Genomic DNA, 22,609 nt, shown 5'->3' on the forward strand with positions numbered 1-22,609 from the left:
TTTCTCCTAAACGAGGCCAGATATTTGAAATTTTGGTATGAAAATATAGGTTTTCGAACACGCTAAATCTATTGCAAGCAATTCCGAAAGCCTATCTCGCTTCGTTTAGATTTTCGTCCCAGAAATAGAATTTTTCAAAAATTGCAATTTTCAATCTGCGATATCTCCTGTTATATTAGTCTGATCCAATTGGGATTTCCGGTTTTACAATAAGCATTGCCAAGGCTTCCATCCAAGCACAAAAACTCGATTTCGAAAATCTTGATTTTTTGGGTCAAAAATGAGCAAGGGGTTAGACCCCCTAAAAATGACCTATTTGCTACTCTGTCTGAAAATCAGGAGGTTCTATTACTGTCTTAGGATATGGAGTGCATAGAATTTGTTCCGAAGATTCTAGAAAACCAAACAGTGGATGATTCAATAGAGAATTGCACTCCAGAGGGCTCTCTGAAGTCAACTCGAAAATGAAAAGTGGAAAAACAAAAAAATTAATTTTCTCTTAAACTAGGCCAGATATTTGAAATTTTGGTATGAATATATAGGTTTTCGAACACGCTGAATCTATTGCAAGCAATTCCGAAGGCCTATCCCGCTTCGTTTAGATTTTCGTCTCGGAAATGGAATTTTTCAAAAATTGCAATTTTCAATCTGCGATATCTCCTGTTATATTCGTCTGATCCAATTGGGATTTCCGGTTTTACAATAAGCATTGCCAAGGCTTCCATCCAAGCACAAAAACTCGATTTCGAAAATCTTGATTTTTTGGGTCAAAAATGAGCAAGGGGTTAGACCCCCTAAAAATGACCTATTTGCTACTCTGTCTGAAAATCAGGAGGTTCTATTACTGTCTCAGGATATGGAGTGCATAGAATTTATTCCGAAGATTTTAGAAAACCAAACAGTTGATGATTCAATAGGGAATTGCACTCCAGAGGGCTCTTTGAAATCAACTCGAAAATGAAAAGTGGAAAAAAAAAAAATTAATTTTCTCCTAAACGAGGCCAGATATTTGAAATTTTGGTATGAAAATATATGTTTTCGAACACGCTAAATCTATTGCAAGCAATTCCGAAAGCCTATCTCGCTTCGTTTAGATTTTCGTCCCAGAAATAGAATTATTCAAAAATTGCAATTTTCAATCTGCGATATCTCCTGTTATATTCGTCTGATCCAATTGGGATTTCCGGTTTTACAATAAGCATTGCCAAGGCTTCCATCCAAGCACAAAAACTCGATTTCGAAAATCTTGATTTTTTGGGTCAAAAATGAGCAAGGGGTTAGACCCCCTAAAAATGACCTATTTGCTACTCTGTCTGAAAATCAGGAGGTTCTATTACTGTCTTAGGATATGGAGTGCATAGAATTTGTTCCGAAGATTCTAGAAAACCAAACAGTGGATGATTCAATAGAGAATTGCACTCCAGAGGGCTCTTTGAAGTCAACTCGAAAATGAAAAGTGGAAAAACAAAAAAATTAATTTTCTCTTAAACTAGGCCAGATATTTGAAATTTTGGTATGAATATATAGGTTTTCGAACACGCTGAATCTATTGCAAGCAATTCCGAAAGCCTATCCCGCTTCGTTTAGATTTTCGTCTCGGAAATGGAATTTTTCAAAATTTGCAATTTTCAATCTGCGATATCTCCTGTTATATTCGTCTGATCCAATTGGGATTTCCGGTTTTACAATAGGCATTGCCAAGGCTTCCATCCAAGCACAAAAACTCGATTTCGAAAATCTTGATTTTTTGGGTCAAAAATGAGCAAGGGGTTAGACCCCCTAAAAATGACCTATTTGCTACTCTGTCTGAAAATCAGGAGGTTCTATTACTGTCTTAGGATATGGAGTGCATAGAATTTGTTCCGAAGATTCTAGAAAACCAAACAGTTGATGATTCAATAGAGAATTGCACTCCAGAGGGCTCTCTGAAGTCAACTCGAAAATGAAAAGTGGAAAAACAAAAAAATTAATTTTCTCCTAAACTAGGCCAGATATTTGAAATTTTGGTATGAATATATAGGTTTTCGAACACGCTGAATCTATTGCAAGCAATTCCGAAAGCCTATCCCGCTTCGTTTAGATTTTCGTCTCGGAAATGGATTTTTCAAAAATTGAAATTTTCAATCTGCGATATCTCCTGTTATATTCGTCTGATCCAATTGGGATTTCCGGTTTTATAATCAGCATTGCCAAGGCTTCCATCCAAGCACAAAAACTCGATTTCGAAAATCTTGATTTTTTGGGTCAAAAATGAGCAAGGGGTTTGACCCCCTAAAAATGACCTATTTGCTACTCTGTCTGAAAATCAGGAGGTTCTATTACTGTCTCAGGATATGGAGTGCATAGAACTTATTCCGAAGATTCTATAAAACCAAACAGTTGATGATTCAATAGGGAATTGCACTCCAGAGGGCTCTTTGAAGTCAACTCGAAAATGAAAAGTGGAAAAACAAAAAAAATTAATTTTCTCCTAAACTAGGCCAGATATTTGAAATTTTGGTATGAAAATATAGGTTTTCGAACACGCTGAATCTATTGCGAGCAATTCCGAAAGCTTATCTCGCTTCGTTTAGATTTTCGTCTCGGAAATGGAATTTTTCAAAAATTGCAATTTTCAATCTGCGATATCTCCTGTTATATTCGTCTGATCCAATTAGGATTTCCGGTTTTATAATCAGCATTGCCAAGGCTTCCATCCAAGCACAAAAACTTGATTTCGAAAATCTTGATTTTTTGGGTCAAAAATGAGCAAGGGGTTAGACCCCCTAAAAATGACCTATTTGCTACTCTGTCTGAAAATCAGGAGGTTCTATTACTGTCTTAGGATATGAAGTGCATAGAATTTGTTCCGAAGATTCTAGAAAACCAAACAGTTGACGATTCAATAGAGAATTGCACTCCAGAGGGCTCTCTGAAGTCAACTCGAAAATGAAAAGTGGAAAAAGAAAAAAATTAATTTTGTCCTAAACTTGGCCAGATATTTGAAATTTTGGTATGAAAATATAGGTTTTCGAATACGCTGAATCTATTGCGAGCAATTCCGAAAGCTTATCTCGCTTCGTTTAGATTTTCGTCTCGGAAATGGAATTTTTCAAAAATTGCAATTTTCAAACTGCGATATCTCCTGTTATATTCGTCTGATCCAATTGGGATTTCCGGTTTTATAATGAGCATTGCCAAGGCTTCCACCCAAGCACAAAAAGTCGATTTCGAAAATCTGGATTTTTTGGGTCAAAAATGAGCAAGGGGTTAGACCCCCCAAAAATGACCTATTTGCTACTCTGTCTGAAAATCAGGAGGTTCTATTACTGTCTTAGGATATGGAGTGCATAGAATTTGTTCCGAAGATTCTAGAAAACCAAACAGTTGATGATTCAATGGAGAATTGCACTCCAGAGGGCTCTCTGAAGTCAACTCGAAAATGAAAAGTGGAAAAAAAAAAAATTAATTTTCTCCTGAACTAGGCCAGATATTTGAAATTTTGGTATGAAAATATAGGTTTTCGAACACGCTGAATCTATTGCAAGCAATTCCGAAAGCCTATCACGCTTCGTTCAGATTTTCGTCTCGGAAATGGAATTTTTCAAAAATGGCAATTTTCAATCTGCGATATCTCCTGTTATATTCGTCTGATCCAATTGGGATTTCCAGTTTTATAATCAGCATTGCCAAGGCTTCTACCCAAGCACAAAAACTCGATTTCGAAAATCTTGATTTTTGGGGTTAAAAATGAGCAAGGGGTTAGACCCCCCAAAAATGACCAATTTGCTACTCTGTCTGAAAATCAGGATGTTCTATTACTCTCTAAGGATATGGAGTGCATAGAATTTGTTCCAGAGATTCTAGAAAATCAAAGAGTTGATGATTCAATACAGAATTGCACTCCAGAGGGCTCTTTGAAGTCAACTCGAAAATGAAAAGTGGAAAAACAAAAAAATTAATTTTCTCCTAAACTAGGCCAGATATTTGAAATTTTGGTATGAAAATATAGGTTTTCGAACACGCTGAATCTATTGCAAGCAATTCCGAAAGCCTATCACGCTTCGTTCAGATTTTCGTCTCGGAAATGGAATTTTTCAAAAATGGCAATTTTCAATCTGCGATATCTCCTGTTATATTCCTCTGATCCAATTGGGATTTCCGGTTTTATAATCAGCATTGCCAAGGCTTAGATCCAAGCACAAAAACTCGATTTCGAAAATCTTGATTTTTTGGGTCAAAAATGAGCAAGGGGTTAGACCCCCTAAAAATGACCTATTTGCTACTCTGTCTGAAAATCAGGAGGTTCTTTTACTGTCTCAGGATATCCAGTGCATAGAATTTATTCCGAAGATTCTAGAAAACCAAACAGTTGATGATTCAATACAGAATTGCACTCTTAGAGGGCTCTTTGAAGTCAACTCGAAAATGAAAAGTGGAAAAACAAAAAAATTAATTTCCTCCTAAACTAGGCCAGATATTTGAAATTTTGGTATGAAAATATAGGTTTTCGAACACGCTGAATCTATTGCGAGCAATTCCGAAAGCTTATCTCGCTTCGTTTAGATTTTCGTCTCGGAAATGGAATTTTTCAAAAATTGCAATTTTCAATCTGCGATATCTCCTGTTATATTCCTCTGATCCAATTGGGATTTCCGGTTTTATAATCAGCATTGCCAAGGCTTCCATCCAAGCACAAAAACTCGATTTCGAAAATCTTGATATTTTTTGGGTCAAAAATGAGCAAGGGGTTAGACCCCCTAAAAATGACCTATTTGCTACTCTGTCTGAAAATCAGGAGGTTCTATTACTGTCTTAGGATATGGAGTGCATGGAATTTGTTCCGAAGATTCTAGAAAACCAAACAGTTGATGATTCAATAGAGAATTGCACTCCAGAGGGCTCTCTGAAGTCAACTCGAAAATGAAAAGTGGAAAAACAAAAAAATTAATTTTCTCCTGAACTAGGCCAGATATTTGAAATTTTGGTATGAAAATATAGGTTTTCGAACACGCTGAATCTATTGCAAGCAATTCCGAAAGCCTATCACGCTTCGTTCAGATTTTCGTCTCGGAAATGGAATTTTTCAAAAATTGCAATTTTCAATCTGCGATATCTCCTGTTATATTCGTCTGATCCAATTGGGATTTCCGGTTTTATAATCAGCATTGCCAAGGCTTCCATCCAAGCACAAAAACTCGATTTCGAAAATCTTGATTTTTGGGTCAAAAATGAGCAAGGGGTTAGACCCCCTAAAAATGACCTATTTGCTACTCTGTCTGAAAATCATGAGGTTCTATTACTGTTTTAGGATATGGAGAGCATAGAATTTGTTCCGAAGATTCTAGAAAATCAAAGAGTTGATGATTCAATACAGAATTGCACTCCAGATGGCTCTTTGAAGTCAACTCGAAAATGAAAAGTGGAAAAAAAAAATAATTTCCTCCTAAACTAGGCCAGATATTTGAAATTTTGGTATGAAAATATAGGTTTTCGAACACGCTGAATCTATTGCGAGCAATTCCGAAAGCTTATCTCGCTTCGTTCAGATTTTCGTCTCGGAAATGGAATTTTTCAAAAATTGCAATTTTCAATCTGCGATATCTCCTCTTATATTCGTCTGATCTAATTGGGATTTCCGGTTTTATAATCAGCATTGCCAAGGCTTCCATCCAAGTACAAAAACTCGATTTCGAAAATCTTGATTTTTTGGGTCAAAAATGAGCAAGGGGTTAGACCCCCTAAAAATGACCTATTTGCTACTCTGTCTGAAAATCAGGAGGTTCTATTACTGTCTCAGGATATATAGTGCATAGAATTGGTTCCGAAGATTCTAGAAAACCAAACAGTTTATGATTCAATAGAGAATTGCACTCCAGAGGGCTCTCTGAAGTCAACTCGAAAATGAAAAGTGGAAACACAAAAAAATTAATTTTCTCCTAAACTAGGCCAGATATTTGAAATTTTGGTATGAAAATATAGGTTTTCGAACACGCTGAATCTATTGCGAGCAATTCTGAAATCCTATCTCGCTTCGTTTAGATTTTCGTCTCGGAAATGGCATTTCTCAAAAATTGCAATTTTCAATCTGTGTTATGTTCGTCAGATCGAATTGGAATTTCCGGTTATAATCATACTTACCCTTTGTTGCATTTCCTCTTCTTCATTGACCTGTGGAATACCTTCTTGCTGTTGCTGAAATTGCGAGAATTAAATTACTCGCAATGAATTTATGTCTTTTCAAATCTTACCGGAAGATTTCTCTGCTCTGGACTTCTCTTCTCTCGACTTTGCGAACTCTGAAATTTCAGATCATTATTGGACTTGAATCTATTATTGCGAGCAATTTCGAAAGCCTATCTACTTCTTTCAGATTTTCATCTTGGAAATGGCCTTTTTCAAAATTGCAAATTTCAATCTGATGTGATATCTTCTGTTATCTTCGTCTGATGTAATTGGGATTTCCGGTTAAAATCAGACTTACCCCCTGTTGCATTTCCTCTTCATCATCGTCCTTTGGAATATCTTCTTGCTGTTGCTGAAATTGTAAGAATTAAATTACTCGCAATGAATTTATGTCTTTTCAAATCTTACCGGAAAATTTCTCTGCTCTGAACTTCTCGTCTCTCTACTTTGCGAACTCTGAAATTTCGGATCATTATTGGACTTAAAAAATAATAAGTATTATTCGGAAATTATGTTTATTATAAATATAGCTTTCCCAATTAATAAGTCTCATTTAGTTACCTACCCCTGCTGTTGGTTGTGGTGGTGGGCATTGCTGTAGGGTTGCAGTGGATGTTGCCGTTCTCTATAAAAAATTAAGTATAAAAGAAGGAGAAGAAAAACGAAGTAGAGAAAATAACAAAAGTAAGTATATTTCATTTCGGATAATCCTCATATTTTGGAGAAAATATCAATCGTTATAGGTACCTATATTATTTCAGGTTTTTCTCGGCAACCTCAAACTTTTAAATTTGAACAAATTTATTTTTGTGTATAGAACAAACGAAAATATTCGTTTTAAAATACGCGTATTTACTATGAATCTAAAAGGAAGTCAATTGATTTTTATCGAAAATTACAAAAAAAGTTGAATTATATAATATTCCAGTGAGAAAAAATGAATAATTCACATCTTCCAACTTTCGACACTTTATGGGACAAATCAAAGAAAATATAAGAAAATCTCACATCGAAAAAACATTTTCGATTTTCTCCTAAAAATTTTCAGAATTGAACAAAGTATTCTCTGTTTGTTCAAACCGTGATGCAAGAAGTTTCACTAAAAATTCAACCACATGCAACATATGACAAAATAAAAATATTAATTCAGATTTAGGAACTTACCCTTGGGGATGCTTGTGGGGTTGGCTGTTTCTGAAATAAAAAAATTTGGTGTACAAAATTTTTTTATTTTACTTATACGGAAATTGTCAGAATCGATTAATGAAATCGTAAACTAGCTTCAAAACAATTGAAGGTTTTACTATAATACTTTGTTTGATGTTCCTCTATAACTTTATTTTGAGTAGATACTCACCGATTTAGTTCCTCCTGTACTAGGATCTTCATTTTTCCTTTTCCTTGAAGAAGACGGTTGTGACGTATTCATCTGCAAGAAAATAAGTGAATCGTTATATCTATCAATACATAAAATTAGTGTATGCATCATTATAAAGGACGTCGAGTCAAATCCAAAGATTAACTTGAGCATTATCAAAGAGAAAATGTGCTATAGTAATACTACTACCACTACCATTACTTTTTTATTTCCTACTATTAACTGAAGCTTTTGAAAGCACCCCCGTATATAGAAACACTTAGTTAATATAATGAAATCTTGGAGTGATTGTCTTTCAAAATTGCTTACATTCAATTTTCATAAGAGATTATTAAACTTACTGTTGTCACAGCATTATCTCCATCTGTCGGCTAAATAAAAGAATTAGTTTAAAATGAGCACCTGGACGTGAAATAATTTTTCTTACTTGTACATATCGAACTCTGATTCCTGAAGCCTCCTGGAAAAAAAAATTATCATAAGACTCTCGTAATCGAGTGAACAGATTATCTTAAACAATTTCATTGGTGCTCTTGCAGTAGCATCAAAATGAGCAACTAGTCTTATTTTCTTTAAATGCGGTTTTATCTCAAGGGCCAGGAGTTTCTGGACCTCAGGCTTGAAGGACTGTCTCTCTTTGAAAGTAAAATTTTCTGTTTAGATGAGCAGTATTACTTCATAGCATTACCAGAGCTTTCATGAATTCTCCTAATGAAAATGAGTTAATATTTTCCCCAGAATGGAACTTCGGGGTTCTTCAATGTCACATCAGCATATGTAGATGTTCTTTCTGGAGTTTGCTTCACGAATATTCTCCAGCGTGTAGATAAGAACAGCATACAGTTCATTCTGCACTGAGTACTCTCCTAGGCTGAAACGAACTTCCATAATCTCCACACCAGTGCTGGTGGTCATCAGAGAGTCATCAGTCAACTAACTGGAACCATCAGACACGAGAAGCCTGATCTCTATCTGGAAAATTACTCTGTAGGGTACAATAGAATCATCCAGCTTCTTGGGAGCTCTCTTGTACTCCCTAAACAGTCATCTGTCACGCCATTGTCTCCTTTCGTAGACTATCTTCATAGCCACCTCCGCAATGGAGGGGTGTACAAGAGGTAGACCTAGCAGATACTCCATTGCTGCCGTAGGGGTAGGTCTCAGAGCTTCCGTAGTACTCAAGCAGTATTACACTGCCATTCAGTCATAATAGCCCATCATGTTATTCAATCCAATTTTGTTGAAATGAAATGCTACAATTTCTCAATAGTGCCTGCTCTTCGACCTCAGTCGAGTGTAATACTTTATTATTGTTTACGTTTGTTATAACTCTCTGTTGTTGAAAAAATTCAATGCGGTGTTCATTATTATTATCTGTATAAACTTACATACGAAAAGTTTCCTAATCTGCGTTTGGCCTGAAATAAGAAAAATTATTCAGAAAAAATTCATTCACAAAAAATACAGTAATATTCTTCTATACAATTTCATTCAAGTTTATTATTTTTTTACGTTTCACACATCTTCTACATTCACTAAATAAAATGCGGTTATAAAAATTATCATCTGTACGGAACTTACCTCTAAATTTAAATACGCCTGGGATGGACCACCCTGCCGAGCCTTGAATAAAAATAATTGAGAAATATTTCATAATTTAAGTTCACTTGAACGCATATAGATATATTGCTGAAGAAAAAATATTACCTAGTTCTTCGAGTTGATTTTAATATGATGCGGGTTGAAATTAATTATTGAAGAACACGAATTATCAATTCTGATAATGGATCACAAAATATATAACAAAGCAATCACAAAATATTTTTACAGAGCCATAACAGGAAACATATTCAAATATAATGTTGTTCATTGGAAATATTTCAGAATTTACATATCCACGAAATATTCAGTAGCGAATTTAAAACAGAAGAACACACCTTATCAACATATGACGAGTATTTTTTTGAAAAAACTTCAAAATTCCACCTAATTACGAGGAAGGTATGTTGATCATTTCTACAGTCTGGCAACGATGCTAATAAACGATTCATGATGTTAGTGTCTTCCTCAAATAATCAGACAATGCCGATTGAAAAATTTTCAAATATATCAAATAGAAATTACTGTCATCAAAAGCCAGAAATCACGTACCGACTCATCATTTCAAAAGAAAAACCACACTATGAAAGTCTTTATTCTTAATTCTTACCTTGGACTTACAAAATCTTGGTGGGTTCGTTCTTCGTGGCTGAAAAAAGTTCAATTGACTATTAGTTAAAATGGCCGACTGCAAAAAAATGCCAGCTTGATATACAGGGTGTTCCTAAATTGGAGGTACAAACAAAGAGGGGAGGTTCCCTCAATAATTTTTAGAGAAAAAGTCTCATAAACATGGGATCGCAAACGTTTCGTTTCTGATTTACAGGGTGTTGAGGTTTGTTTCTCAGGGTATCTACACTTCACAACATATTCAACTGGAATTTGGCATAGATATTACAATTGAGAGTTAATCTTCATTCACCACATCTTACTAAATGAATTTTTTATGACAATTTGGATTTTTCTGAGGATTTCGAGAGAATCAGTAGCAGATACGACAAAACTACTAGCTATCATAAAGTTAAGTATAACAGCAAAGCTTCATTTCGGCATATCACAAGGTGTAAACGATTAATTATTATATTTACGCCAATTTCAGTTGAGAATCTTGCAGAGTGTAGATGCTATTAGAGAAAAACTTGAAAAATTGAAAAAACTATACAGGAACATCGTGTATAGAATTTTGCAAAATACAATTTCTGAGAGTTGATCTAAGAGCCTCATGGGAACAGATTTTCTACACAAAACAATAATAATTTTCTCCATTATCATCTACGAATCTTTCGTCAACAAATCGAGAAAAAGAATGTTCCAATATTCACTCATATTGTGAGTAAAATTCAGAAATATGCAACGATCTGTTCTGCTCAATCTAGCAAACAAACAATTTCACATTGAACAAAAATGATTCAATTGAAGAGAAGCTTTATAGCCATTCGTTTCAGACACAAAAGCAGAAAAAAAATAAGAGAAACAAAAAAAAACGAAAACCTCCACTGATTGAATCAATTTATCTCTATAAAATTTTGTTTTCTTTTCTTTGTTATCCCATTGGTCCTGCAACATAGTTCTACTAATTTCGATTACTAATATTTCCGACCATAAAACACCCATTTTGACAACAAAGAGACCAGTCACCAGTCAAGCAGTTTATTCTATTTGAAAAATAACTTACCTTCGGAATGGTAAAAGCTGCTGGGCTGTCCTGTAAAAAGAAGACTAGATCAATCCATATGAAATATAAGGGCACTAATTGACAAACGTTAGTGAATCAAATGGTGTATTTTTCAGTTTTCAGACTTACCCCTGCACTGCATATTCCTAATCGATTCTTATACTGAAATATTAAAAATACTATTGAAATTCGAGAAAAATATTGGAGCTTACAAAAAAATATTCAGAATTCAAATAGGTCAAGGAAAGAAAAAATAATTTCTGAGTTCCAGCTTACGTCCAGGTTTGATTTTAATGAATGAATGGATGAAAATAGTTATTTTCCTATCAAGTGCGGAAAGTGATACTTGCCCGCACGAAACTGCCGTTGCCCGAACGATGCGAAGCAGAGTTCGGGTAAGCAGTTGAGTGCGGGCAAGACACTTTACGCAAGAGTTAGGAACAATATTTTTTTCTACAAGCGCTTGAAATATATAAATATATCCATTTCACGAAACAGATCATATCTCATTTGATTAATTCATATATAATGACAGACGTAATTCTGCATGTCATTACTATGGGTTTCTCATCGTTGACGTTCTGTGCATAGAAACATGATTGAATTTAATTTATTCTATAAGATTTGCGTGCGGGAAAAACCCCTGCTAACCCATTCCCGCACGCAAATGCGTGCGGGAAAGAAATAGCAGGCGTTTTTCCCGCACGTTTTGGGAAAGTGAGTCTTTGCAACTTGGAATGCGTGCGGGAAAAAGGTTGAACGCGCACGCTTGTAGAAAAAGATTTATTTTCTAGATGTTGGGATGCAAAAATTGAATGTTATTTTCACAATATCATCAGCTTTCAGTCGTAAATGAAACAGTTATGGCAATTTGAGGGAGGGAAATAACACAACACCCAATATTTGATTTCAAAACTCACCTTTGGATGGACCTTAGAAGATCTGGTCTGAAATGAAAAAAAAATTGACACCTGTGCGGTCATATATTTTGAAGATACCTGAACTTACCGGACTACTCAGTATGGAAGCTGTGATAGGGTGTCTCTGCTGAATAGGAGTCGACTAAAATGGATAAAAGCAAATTAACAACATAGAAATAGAAGAAATGGGTGCACAAAATATAATTTTATTTTCCTTTCATTACTCACAAAAACACGTGGCGTTCGGGCCCTAACATATGCCTCTAAATTCTGCGAAAATAAGAGGAAAGTTACTTATCAATAAAATCATGATCGATTGAACAAAGTTACCATTCCTTGGTTAGGTGGTTGAGGTCGGGGAACAATCTGTACCTAGAGAAGAAGATCAAAATTTTTAAACATGCTTTTCGATACATACAAATATAAGGGACAAGATATCAAAACATCTTGTCTTCAGTAAGTTCGACGAAAAAAACCTGATGAATATATTATTATTTCAGATAATTCCAATTTAATTTCAATCCCTTTTAGTTTAATCGTTTTACTTACTCTAACTCGATTAGCTGCAAGGCGCTGAAGTAGCTGTGGGTCCTACAATGAATCAATTATTATTTTGTATATCGTAGCTCATAAACGTAAACATAAATAGATAGTTATGTCTGAATTCTTCAACAGGTTTCTCATGATGGAAAACCTCTTTTTATTTTATGGTAAATGGAGGGTCTTTCAGACGCTTACATATATGTACCTAACAGTTCTTGTCATGGAATGAAATGACGATTTCATAATTTATTCTAATTAGTAGGAAGGTACATTTTTCTCTATTTCCAAACATTGACACTATGAAATGATGATTATACCTTTTTAACAATTTTCAGCATACTTACTCCATATGAATAATGAATGGGATTAATTATTCCAATAATTAATATTAAAATTGAATAAATGATAACTGAGAGTACTCACAATTATTGAACTGAGACTATCGAGCGGTAGTCGAGGTAGTTGAGGCCCCTGGAGTATCTGATAATAATACAAACATTGAAATTAAACTTACATTAAAACCTCTCAGATTGTGAAAAAAATTTTTTTTATTATAAATTGATTGTTAAGGATTACTTACAGGTATATGGCTCCGTGGTAGAGGATGCTGAAACGACCAATCTTACTTATATAAACAAGTTCCAATTAGATGAAGAGGAAATTGGTTTAATTGTACCTACATCTTCAGCTTGTTGAAGAGCTGGGGGTATGATGAAAGGCTGCAAATAAATCAGATTTTAGGATGGTTTGAATCAGAACAATCTAAAGATTAGGAGGCTGTGATTGAACGCTAATTATTATCTAATACAAACAAGGCGAGCCAATGGAGCTTTGCCATATGAAATATAGAGACTCGTACAAATATTTTAACAGTAAATTCTCAAGGTCAAAAGAAACACTTTTTCTTATACCATTTTGTCCAATTCGGTCCTGATAAAGAAATATAGCCATTATAATAATGAGCTGAGCCATCCCTGGAAAAACAAACCTTCGGAATAACCAGCTAAATATGTGACACTACACATCTGTGGATCTTTTAACCGGAGTTGCATTCAGCCGAAGTCACAAATTTTCTAAATGTCAGAGATATTTTTTATTTTTGGATATCAAATTGCTCGAAAACGGCACATTGTATATTATTAAACGTTCAGATATTCATAAGATAGCGTCCAACTTAGTTTCAAGAGTTGGTTTCTTTGAATTTTAGGTATTTTTATGGTACGTAATGTCATAATGAGAAATATGGAAGACGTGGATGATATCTTGGGTTCGAAAAAGATTAATCACATAAATTAAAAACTGTATTCCGAAATTCATTTTATTCGATAAAACCGTTTGTGAGATAGAACGAAAAATAATTTTTTATGTTTTTTCAACAGCCTGCATCTTTCAAACCGAGCCGATTTGGGAAAAATGGTAAAGGAAAAAAGTTTTTCTTTTGACCCCAATAATCGATTATTAAAATAGTTTTACGAGTCATTTAAGTAGTGTTTTCTTAAATTTCTGTTTTATTATAACTATGAGATTATTTATCGATTCTATTGAAAATTTGTTTTTTGTTCATTTTTTTTTTAAATCAATACACCATGATAAGTTTATATTTTTATTCAAACTCAAAAAAAAACGCGTATATAGTTTTTCATTCATTATGATTTATTGTAAATTTATATTCATATGCAATATAATGCCAACCAAGCAATTCAATTTTCTGTTATAAATTAAATCAAAGGGCGCATGGAAAAATAATGATTAGATTGAACTGCTTACCTGTGTACTTCCAGAAGTGCTAGGTTGTGGTATCTGAAATTGTTCAGGTTGTTTAATGCTTAGTATCTATTTAGGACAATATGAATGAGTTAAAAAATAATTCTGGTACCTACATTTTCGGTATTAACATGAGTCTGTAGTGGGGTAGGTGCCTGTAAAAAAATACATGTAGCGGGAGAATAAAAGAACACCAAAACTCACATTCGCAGATCGGCTCGATACTAGAGTTGGTACTCGTTGATCCTGAAAAAAATACGGATTTTTCCTTAATTTTTGAACAAATGAAAATTTTACCACTCACCGTTGTTGGAGGCGTGTTTTCATCTGAGAGGTGATGAACCTGAAATTATATGTAATATGGATTGGATGAACTTCCACATCAAAATCTTCATTACTTCAATGATGTCCTTATTGATTTATTGGGCAAAAATGTTTTTGAGTTATTGTGTTCGCAAAATAAGACAAAATATATAGTGAATTGTAGATAGTAAACATCAGTATTTACAAACAAAATGGGGTTTACTGAAATATGGAATAGATACAGTTGTATTTAGTAATACCGAATTTAACTGTAAGTTCAAAGGAAATTCACAGTATAATGAGCTTTCTTGAATCTTCGCGTTAATCAGATTTCTATACCTATCTATTCCTGGGTGGCTTTGAAAAATGATAAAATAGGGAAACGTGAAAACAAAACTCACACTACTTGCTGCAGAGCTTGTTGCTTGATTTTGCTGTTGTGGACCCTGAAAAAAATCGTGGAAATTATTATTTGTTCAATTTCCCAAGAATCTTCAAGTGGGGTAAATCTCATCTAACTCACACATCTTACAGTGGTACTTCCAGCCTGAATGAAACTCATCTGTAATGATAATATCGACTTGAAAAGCATCATTCTGAACCCATTTTCATCTTCAATACCCGTTTTAATACAAATAATTTCAACTCCACGTTCACAAATCTATTAGATATTTATTCAGCTTACAATTGTTGAAATTGCATCAAGTTTGTGATATTCTTGAAATACCGAGTATTTTCTTCCAGATAGTCAGATTTTCTGGCCTCTGGAGAGGTTGAGATTCAGAAAAATAACCAACAGACAATCCTATGTGATGAATAAATATTGAAAAAATAGTTTGCGAAAAAAATAATTTAGCGGATGACTGCTTATGGACAAAGTTCTCATTCTCTAACCTTTCAACATCTCAGAATTTCAAGTATACTTCAATTACAGGATTTGATGCGTTTATATGCTTCTCTCGTTTCCCAAAATTTTTTTCCAATTATAAATCGATTTCAAGTGATAAACAAGGCATTGAAATCCCTTTTTATTTCAACTTTACTTACAGCGGCATTAATTCTTTCTCTAATAAATGCGGCAGGATGAGTCTGAAAAAAAATATATCACACTTTATATTCATGCTGAAATAGTGATCATCATGCTTACCCTTATATTACTTCTTGGATAAGGTAGTCTGCTCATCTGTAATGATAAAAATTTTACTCATCAATTGAAGTGAAAAATGGAAGATGTTCATAAACTTACAAATTCCATCATTTCTGCTGTTGCTCTATCTTGCTGAAAAAATGATTTTATAGAAACTGAATATAAAAGTACGCATTTATAACAACGACTTTTCTCCTTATACTATAAATTCACTTACATAAAAAAGATGGTGTCGAACTTGCCTATTTTCTGATACCTGGGGAAGGAAAATTTAACTTCAGGATATAAAATAATTGAATTCTTTCGAAAATATTGTTCATTCATAAATATATGCAGCATACTACAAGCAAGTAATTTTTTACACAAGTTTACTCACAGAAGCTTGATTTCGCTGAGCTGTGGCATTTTCTTCGACCTGAAAAAAAAACCTTTTCTTATAGAGAATGGTGGGAAATAAAAATTCCTCATTATCTGCATATTCTCTGACTTATTTACTTACAGGACTTTGATTCGCATGGGCTGTAGTATTTTCTTCAACCTGAAAAAAAAAACTTCGATTTACCTACAGAAAAACTTGAGAAATAACCATTTTCTGCTGTATTTTCTATAGTATTCTTCCAAAGGATTCACTTACAGTTGTTTGACTTTCCTGTGCTGGGGTGACTTCTTGCACCTAAAGAGTGAATAAGTTTAATAATTAGATAGTTCATGGCCATTTATTTCATTGAAAATTCTGAGTAATAGTCAATTCATTATTCTTTGTTGCTTTCATTTAATTTTTCATATTGAGTTCACTTACAGGTGTTTGATTTTCCTGGGCACAACTAATTTCTTCCACCTAAAAAACAAATTTCAATATACTCAGAATCGGAATTCATATTTCATTCTTATTGATAAGAAAATCTTTCAGTCTGAAATTTTTATATTTTTTAGGCATTGAGAACTGAGTGTTTCGCAGAACTTTATTTTTCAAATATTTTTATTGGGAAATTTTTTACTCTTTTGTTTGTAGTGTACTCACCTCGACTTTGCTTGTATCTTCTGTTTCTCCAGGCGGCTGAAATTTAGATGAATAAACATTATCCGTTCAAAAGTGTATTGAATTAGATATTATTTTCGTTTTTAGTAATTTTTTCAAGGAATTATATGTTGATGAGCTTTCATATATTCACAATCATTTTCGTTTAGTCTTTTTCTCTTTCTTGAACATCTTTGAAAATAAAATAATCTCTTTGTCTTCGTATTATCATCTCCGTTTAAAAAATTAATTGACTCTGTAATACTACTGGGTAATTTTGCTAGATGATTGTTTCGGCCTTTTTTAGAAAAAATCGTATTTAAATAGTATATTTCAATGATATCAATTCAGATTTAATGTTCCTATAATCCAGATTCAGTTAATTCAAAAAGTGTCTGTTGTACTTGATATTGCTTCCACTACAGTTGTGCTTTTGAATGAATAAACAATTCATACCGTTTCTGAGATGCCAAGTCCACGTTGGGCCTAAAAATAAAAAGATAATTTATAATGAATGCTTGCAATTTCTTTAATGAGATGCGTCTACAACTTGAATGATATTTCGATCTCATTACAATGTCTAGCACCCTTAAATGTCAAAATGTAGTTATGAACCAATATGTCAGATGTTCTAAGGCTGATTTCATCAAATACAAAATAGAAATTCAAGGTAAGAAAACACGAAAGTATGAGATTTTCAAAAACGTTTCCACTTTCGAAATCAGGGACACATTTTTTTGGTGATAAATTGATTTTGACCGTCGTTTTCTGAATTGTCATTACTATTTTTGAAATTACCTCATCTTCGGAGCTCTGTTGATCGTCTGTGGACTCCTAAAATGTAAGAAATGCTGTTTTAGTTTCAGATAAAATTTTATATATTTTAACTATACCAACCCTTCTTTGAACAGGTGTCTCTTCTGTCGGTGATTCCTGAAAAAATTCATAGTTTTTCAGAAGTTACATTATCGGAGACTGAATGTCTTGGAACATTCTGTTCAGAATCGAAAGATACTTACGGGATTAGTAGGACTAGTAGGGGGGTTAGTAGGGGGACTATCAGGATTTTCAGGACCTCCCCTTATTGTCACATTGTACACTAGGTAGCTTACAGGTTGATGTGGTATTTGTTTCGGAAAGTAGTCTTTCTGGAAAAATTATCCGTAATTTCCTAATTAAATGACCAGAATATTCTCACCTTGGGTCGATATAGGTCGAGTAACTCAAAATCTGCATCCTGCAAAAATTGAAATGCCATAGATATACAGGTGACTGTAAACAAATGCGAAGGATTCAGGGAGATGATTCCTCGATGAAAATGAGCAGGGGTGGTTCCTATAAATTTTTTTCGAAATCGACCTCCCTTCCAAGATACAGCCTTTAGAAGGCGATGACGAATTGACCGTTTTAAATTTTTTTTACGCTAAGTCTTAAAACTATACATAATATGAAGCACTACGTAGATGTTACTCACACAATTTTGTTAGATTTCATAACTTTAATGTTAGGGGTTGAAAATAACAAGCCCTTATGATTTTCCTTCAAAAATTGTTTTCTTGGGATATATTTTCGAAAAATATTATTTTTCATCGAGGAATCATCTCCCTAAGTCCGTCGCATTTGTTCAGACAGCATGTATATTTTGATTCAATCCAAAGGGTACGATATATTTGAATTCCAACACTTTTTGAAAAACTCCTGCAGAAAGTTAAAAGCACTTACACAATCATTCCAATACTTCGCCAACAGAGGTTCAAACTTCGCAATTATTTTTATGACCTGAAAATTTTGAGTGAAACATCTGATTTTTTCACCGATTTTGAAAACTCACTCGATATAATATTTTATTTCGTACTTTTTCCTGAAAAATAAGAAGTGGTTTTGTTAACATGCAGAAGAAATATTCGTTGAAATAATGAGATAAATTTCTTGACTGAAAGTATTTATTAACAAGAATATTCGAATGGAGTTTGTTTATTATTTCAGTTATTTTTAGTTCCGATGAACGACTTCACTATTCTTGAGATTGAGAAAGCCGTTTTTTTCAAATTTTCCGGTTGAATAATTTACATCCAATTCATTTATAACTTAATCTCCACTATAATTTGGTTTTATCATTGAATTGTATGTGATCTTCCGCCTCAAAAATTTTTCCAACATATTTTCTTCCAGTCACAAAAGTATATTTAATTCTTATAAACTCACCAGAATTGGGTTTTCCACATCGTTCCGAATTCTTGCGTCCTATTTGAAGAAAATGTGTGGAAATTATTGAAAATGTTAGAGGGCTAAACAATTTATAGTTTTTTGACTCTACTATTTTTCATTTAAACCGAAGAAAAATAATGAAGAAATATTACCAGTTCCTTCCACTGTTTAGCTAGTTTAGGATTCACCTTCTGAACTATCTTGTATGCCTGAAAATATGAAATTTTTTTTGCTCAAAAAATTCAAGTGATTTTTTTTTTCTGGCTCATATATTATAGCATTTAACTTACCTCATCTAATATAAAATTCCTCGCTTCTGTCTGAAATGAAAATATAGTTGGGTTACAGTGCTCATCATTATTAAAGTAATATATATGTAAAATAAATAGAAACATTTGCGCTTATAATCAGGAATGAAATATTTCCAACAAAATAAGTAGTTCTGCTACCAAAGTTTATTTCTTTTGTTGATAGAAAAATGAAACTTACCAATGCCTTTATTCTTCCCATGTTGAGTTCAGCTACTAACTGAAATTCAAAATTATGGCCTCTGATGAGAATGTCTACTTGAAACTACGTAATTTATATTATTAAGAACTATTCGAAAGTGTTTGAGGATATACAATCAAAAATTGTTGTTTGTTTTTGTTATCTGGAACATTTTCTATATATGCGTTCTTTTAGGAAAAACTGAAATATTTTATGTAGTTTTTTTTTCACTTTATCAAGCTCCTGCCCTATGAGATTAAATTTAGTAGGCTGCAGATGATGTCATAAAAACCCTATGGTATTTGTTGCAAAACCTGCTGAAACTTTCTCTTTTGAATGCTTAAGTTCGATTTAATTGACAATTGAAGAAATGGAAGGCATTATAGATACAACAGTCATGCCTCGAAAAAAAAAATGTTTGAGACGAGCTCGTGGGCGACCAAGCAAGTACTAGCTTCAGCCGGAATTTCAATTTTTTTTTGCTGTTATTCAAGCCTATAATTTCCATTTTTTTTTCTGTGTTACTCTTCATTTTTTCATTCTCATCTAAAAAAACAGAAATATCCTCTAAGCTGACTCTAGTATCTGATCAGAATAAACATGTAGAAGCGAAATGAAGGTCAATTTTTGAGCATTGTATTATTTAAACAATTTTATGACATAGATTCAAACGCTCAAAAAACAATGCCCTTTCAAGTAGGTGAATACAATCGAAAGAATTTCTTTCGATTTGTGATTCGTATCATCGGCAACAAGCATTCTGGAATATTATGTAGTTTTATACTCACAGATAAGAGAAACTTCCACTCTGGAGGCTGTAAAAAATATGTGATTATTTATGAGAGTGCGAATAAATAATTTCTTCATCTTACAGGAGTCGTAATCATCGATGTTGTAATTGGATTGTTCAGCATTACTGTTGGTGTTTCTTTCTGAAACATCAGAATCGAATTGAGTATTCAGTAACCTTGTTAGGTCTCATATATTAATTACAGATATTTTGTAAAAATTTGCCTAATGAAGAAAAAGCCTTTTGGAATAAGAATCATTCAACTTACGATTAGGTTCAATAAAGCACTCAACATTGGATTTTTCTTCTGTAGGTTGGACTAGGAAAAAAGTATCTAGTCAATATGTATATCTCTTTATTTCGAACAAAAATATAGTCTTGAGAAATGATTGAAAGAGGAGTGTAGATTTTCAATACAAAAAACCACAAATAATCAGTTTCCACCTACCTCCGATATATGCATTTTTACCTCACTTCCTGGTGGTACATGCTGGAAAAAGTCGAAAAATATTACATCTGATAAGGTTTTTGAAAGAAATCTCATCAATTAGGTAGCGTTATTATAGGTTTAAATATTTTCGTATAAGTCAGTGGTGTCCCCAGCGTTTTTCGGAAAAAATTTATTGGAAAAAACCTATGTACAGCAGATTCTGTATCCGCAAGTCACTCTAGTAGTATGAATTCTTGTGTTGCTTAAACATCATTTTCATAAAATTCAGCCAACTAACGAAGCAAGTTAAGAACATGATCATGTGAGTAAAATATTCTTATGATCGTTTATTTATTGGTTAACCTGAATATTCGAATGAACTGTTTTGACGATATTGTTTCCAGTTACGTGCATAATAAAAAATTGCAAAATATTAATAATTTTATGGTTTCGAATGTTATGAAACGTTCTCTTACCAATGGAAATCCACCAAGCTTGTTTACATAAGACTTTTCTGAGAAATCCTAAAACACAAACACTTCAATCAGAACTAAGTATAAGCTCCCTGTGCAAATTTATTACAAAATGATCAAATGCAGAAAGATATCGATAAAACTTTCAATAATTCGAAATGTCAAATTTTCACAAATGAATTGAATTATTTGATAGGTAAGACAACAATTTTATTCAATGATTTTCTTCTTATCAACCACATGAAAAATAAAAAAAAAATTATTTTCTAATTTCAACACCACCTATAACATACAAAATATAAATATATAATGATATTGATAATGTGAAATGAAAAATACCGAAAAATACGCATTCGATTATTTATAATCAACTTATATTCAACTCAGCAAATCACTCAGAGAAATCACGGAATTTCGCTTTTAAAAAATTCTCAAAGTGCCACCTATTTTGGCTATAGACCCCCTTTCTTACTATAGCCCACAATAACTTTGGAACCAGTAAACATTAACCTATTATTTAAAATCCTTGAAAATTGATAAATCGTTAAAAAGCTGATTCAATTGAAAAACTGTATCATGATAATTATCCAGAAAAAAATGTCTTACCAATGGAATGACCAAGCGTCCGATAAATTTCTGAAAAATTATCAAATTTCTATCAATTTTTCTGCAAATTTTTTTTCTCAACTTACGATTTCCTCCGGTAAATGCAAAGCATGCCCAACCTGAAACGAAAATTCAGCTAAAATATCTACAGGGATCAAAGTGATTCGTATCAACTCACGGTCGTTAAGTCTTCTTCGCTTGGCTTGAACTCTTTCTGTTTACCGTTAGTATGTCCGTTGGAAGGAGTTTTCTTATGTTGATCGGTATCCTCCCAAAGAAAAAAATAAGGAGCGCCTCCGGCATCAGGAAAGACTATGTGGAAAATCTAAAACAAAAAACGTATCGAATTCATTTGAAAAAAATCAATCGCATCCAAAGGTTGTCCGTTTTTTAATGATTTTTTCCTCCACTCGAAAGTTAAACTTACCCCTAGATCTACTAATGGTGATAAGGCCAAAGGTATAACTGGTCTTGTGGTTCTATCATTCTGCAATTTAAAGAAAAGTCACACTCATTTCATAAGATGATTTTGCGAATAGACAAGAAAACGGTTCACATCAATTTGATATATTTTTCTACTCAATACAACAATATGACGATTCCTAAAGCTTATGAGGTCCTTTAAAATTTTTTCATAAAAATTATGATAGGTTAAAAGTGTATCTACATTATGAGTTTTGATGCTTTGCTGTATGAAGAGGCTCAGTCTTCCTTACCTCCACTGAGAAGCTTCTATTGAGAACAAAATACTTCTACTTTTTGTGAAAGTAATAAATACAAATCTTAATACATACCGCTAAGCGATAGGCGTTTTTCCTAATTCTTTCCACAATATTGCCAGCATGCCGGTAGAGCTGTAATCAAAGGAAAAATTCCTGAGAATTCTAAGATGGTTATAGTTCCGATGGATTATACAGGGTAAGTCATTACTCGTACGAATACTTTAACACATCAAAAGAAACACTTCTTTCCCATACCATTTTTTCTGATTCAGCCCAGATCTTTCAGACAGAGTTGTATTCAGCCAGAAACCCAATTTTTCGAATATCACAGACATCAAATTACTCAAAAATGGCGCATTAGACAAGAAAATATGGCGTA

General features: G+C 33.3%; 1 protein-coding gene across 9 annotated transcripts in view; it reads right to left on the bottom strand.

The window, feature by feature from the left end:
* Positions 1-22,609, bottom strand: part of LOC123319434 — a 48,712-nt gene that overhangs the window by 15,896 nt on the left and 10,207 nt on the right. For 4 of the 9 annotated variants that reach the window (XM_044906407.1, XM_044906405.1, XM_044906403.1 and 1 more), the window contains 58 exons: positions 22,303-22,362; positions 21,936-21,995; positions 21,687-21,833; positions 21,595-21,627; positions 21,509-21,538; positions 20,906-20,953; positions 20,448-20,489; positions 20,268-20,318; positions 20,082-20,141; positions 19,998-20,024; positions 19,210-19,248; positions 19,011-19,040; positions 18,873-18,929; positions 18,718-18,756; positions 18,344-18,373; positions 18,235-18,291; positions 17,711-17,749; positions 17,532-17,660; positions 17,410-17,445; positions 17,311-17,346; positions 16,969-16,998; positions 16,516-16,551; positions 16,294-16,332; positions 16,129-16,167; positions 15,994-16,032; positions 15,871-15,909; positions 15,712-15,750; positions 15,594-15,626; positions 15,495-15,530; positions 15,395-15,436; positions 14,871-14,909; positions 14,749-14,793; positions 14,349-14,387; positions 14,249-14,290; positions 14,161-14,199; positions 14,048-14,080; positions 12,961-12,999; positions 12,861-12,887; positions 12,704-12,760; positions 12,287-12,328; positions 12,068-12,109; positions 11,966-12,007; positions 11,826-11,879; positions 11,738-11,764; positions 10,947-10,979; positions 10,818-10,847; positions 9,753-9,791; positions 9,125-9,166; positions 8,932-8,961; positions 7,971-8,003; positions 7,885-7,914; positions 7,523-7,594; positions 7,330-7,359; positions 6,731-6,790; positions 6,574-6,621; positions 6,464-6,517; positions 6,231-6,278; positions 6,121-6,174 (listed from right to left, as the gene is read on the bottom strand). In XM_044906407.1, the coding sequence (XP_044762342.1) occupies positions 6,121-6,174; positions 6,231-6,278; positions 6,464-6,517; positions 6,574-6,621; positions 6,731-6,790; positions 7,330-7,359; positions 7,523-7,594; positions 7,885-7,914; positions 7,971-8,003; positions 8,932-8,961; positions 9,125-9,166; positions 9,753-9,791; positions 10,818-10,847; positions 10,947-10,979; positions 11,738-11,764; positions 11,826-11,879; positions 11,966-12,007; positions 12,068-12,109; positions 12,287-12,328; positions 12,704-12,760; positions 12,861-12,887; positions 12,961-12,999; positions 14,048-14,080; positions 14,161-14,199; positions 14,249-14,290; positions 14,349-14,387; positions 14,749-14,793; positions 14,871-14,909; positions 15,395-15,436; positions 15,495-15,530; positions 15,594-15,626; positions 15,712-15,750; positions 15,871-15,909; positions 15,994-16,032; positions 16,129-16,167; positions 16,294-16,332; positions 16,516-16,551; positions 16,969-16,998; positions 17,311-17,346; positions 17,410-17,445; positions 17,532-17,660; positions 17,711-17,749; positions 18,235-18,291; positions 18,344-18,373; positions 18,718-18,756; positions 18,873-18,929; positions 19,011-19,040; positions 19,210-19,248; positions 19,998-20,024; positions 20,082-20,141; positions 20,268-20,318; positions 20,448-20,489; positions 20,906-20,953; positions 21,509-21,538; positions 21,595-21,627; positions 21,687-21,833; positions 21,936-21,995; positions 22,303-22,362 (2,592 nt within the window). The remainder of the gene's footprint in view (positions 1-6,120; positions 6,175-6,230; positions 6,279-6,463; positions 6,518-6,573; positions 6,622-6,730; positions 6,791-7,329; positions 7,360-7,522; positions 7,595-7,884; positions 7,915-7,970; positions 8,004-8,931; positions 8,962-9,124; positions 9,167-9,752; positions 9,792-10,817; positions 10,848-10,946; positions 10,980-11,737; positions 11,765-11,825; positions 11,880-11,965; positions 12,008-12,067; positions 12,110-12,286; positions 12,329-12,703; positions 12,761-12,860; positions 12,888-12,960; positions 13,000-14,047; positions 14,081-14,160; positions 14,200-14,248; positions 14,291-14,348; positions 14,388-14,748; positions 14,794-14,870; positions 14,910-15,394; positions 15,437-15,494; positions 15,531-15,593; positions 15,627-15,711; positions 15,751-15,870; positions 15,910-15,993; positions 16,033-16,128; positions 16,168-16,293; positions 16,333-16,515; positions 16,552-16,968; positions 16,999-17,310; positions 17,347-17,409; positions 17,446-17,531; positions 17,661-17,710; positions 17,750-18,234; positions 18,292-18,343; positions 18,374-18,717; positions 18,757-18,872; positions 18,930-19,010; positions 19,041-19,209; positions 19,249-19,997; positions 20,025-20,081; positions 20,142-20,267; positions 20,319-20,447; positions 20,490-20,905; positions 20,954-21,508; positions 21,539-21,594; positions 21,628-21,686; positions 21,834-21,935; positions 21,996-22,302; positions 22,363-22,609) is intronic. The other 5 variants (XM_044906404.1, XM_044906408.1, XM_044906406.1 and 2 more) reach the window with 5 other exon arrangements.

Source organism: Coccinella septempunctata, chromosome 8 (assembly GCF_907165205.1).
Source record: "Coccinella septempunctata chromosome 8, icCocSept1.1, whole genome shotgun sequence".
NCBI lineage: Eukaryota > Metazoa > Arthropoda > Insecta > Coleoptera > Coccinellidae > Coccinella > Coccinella septempunctata.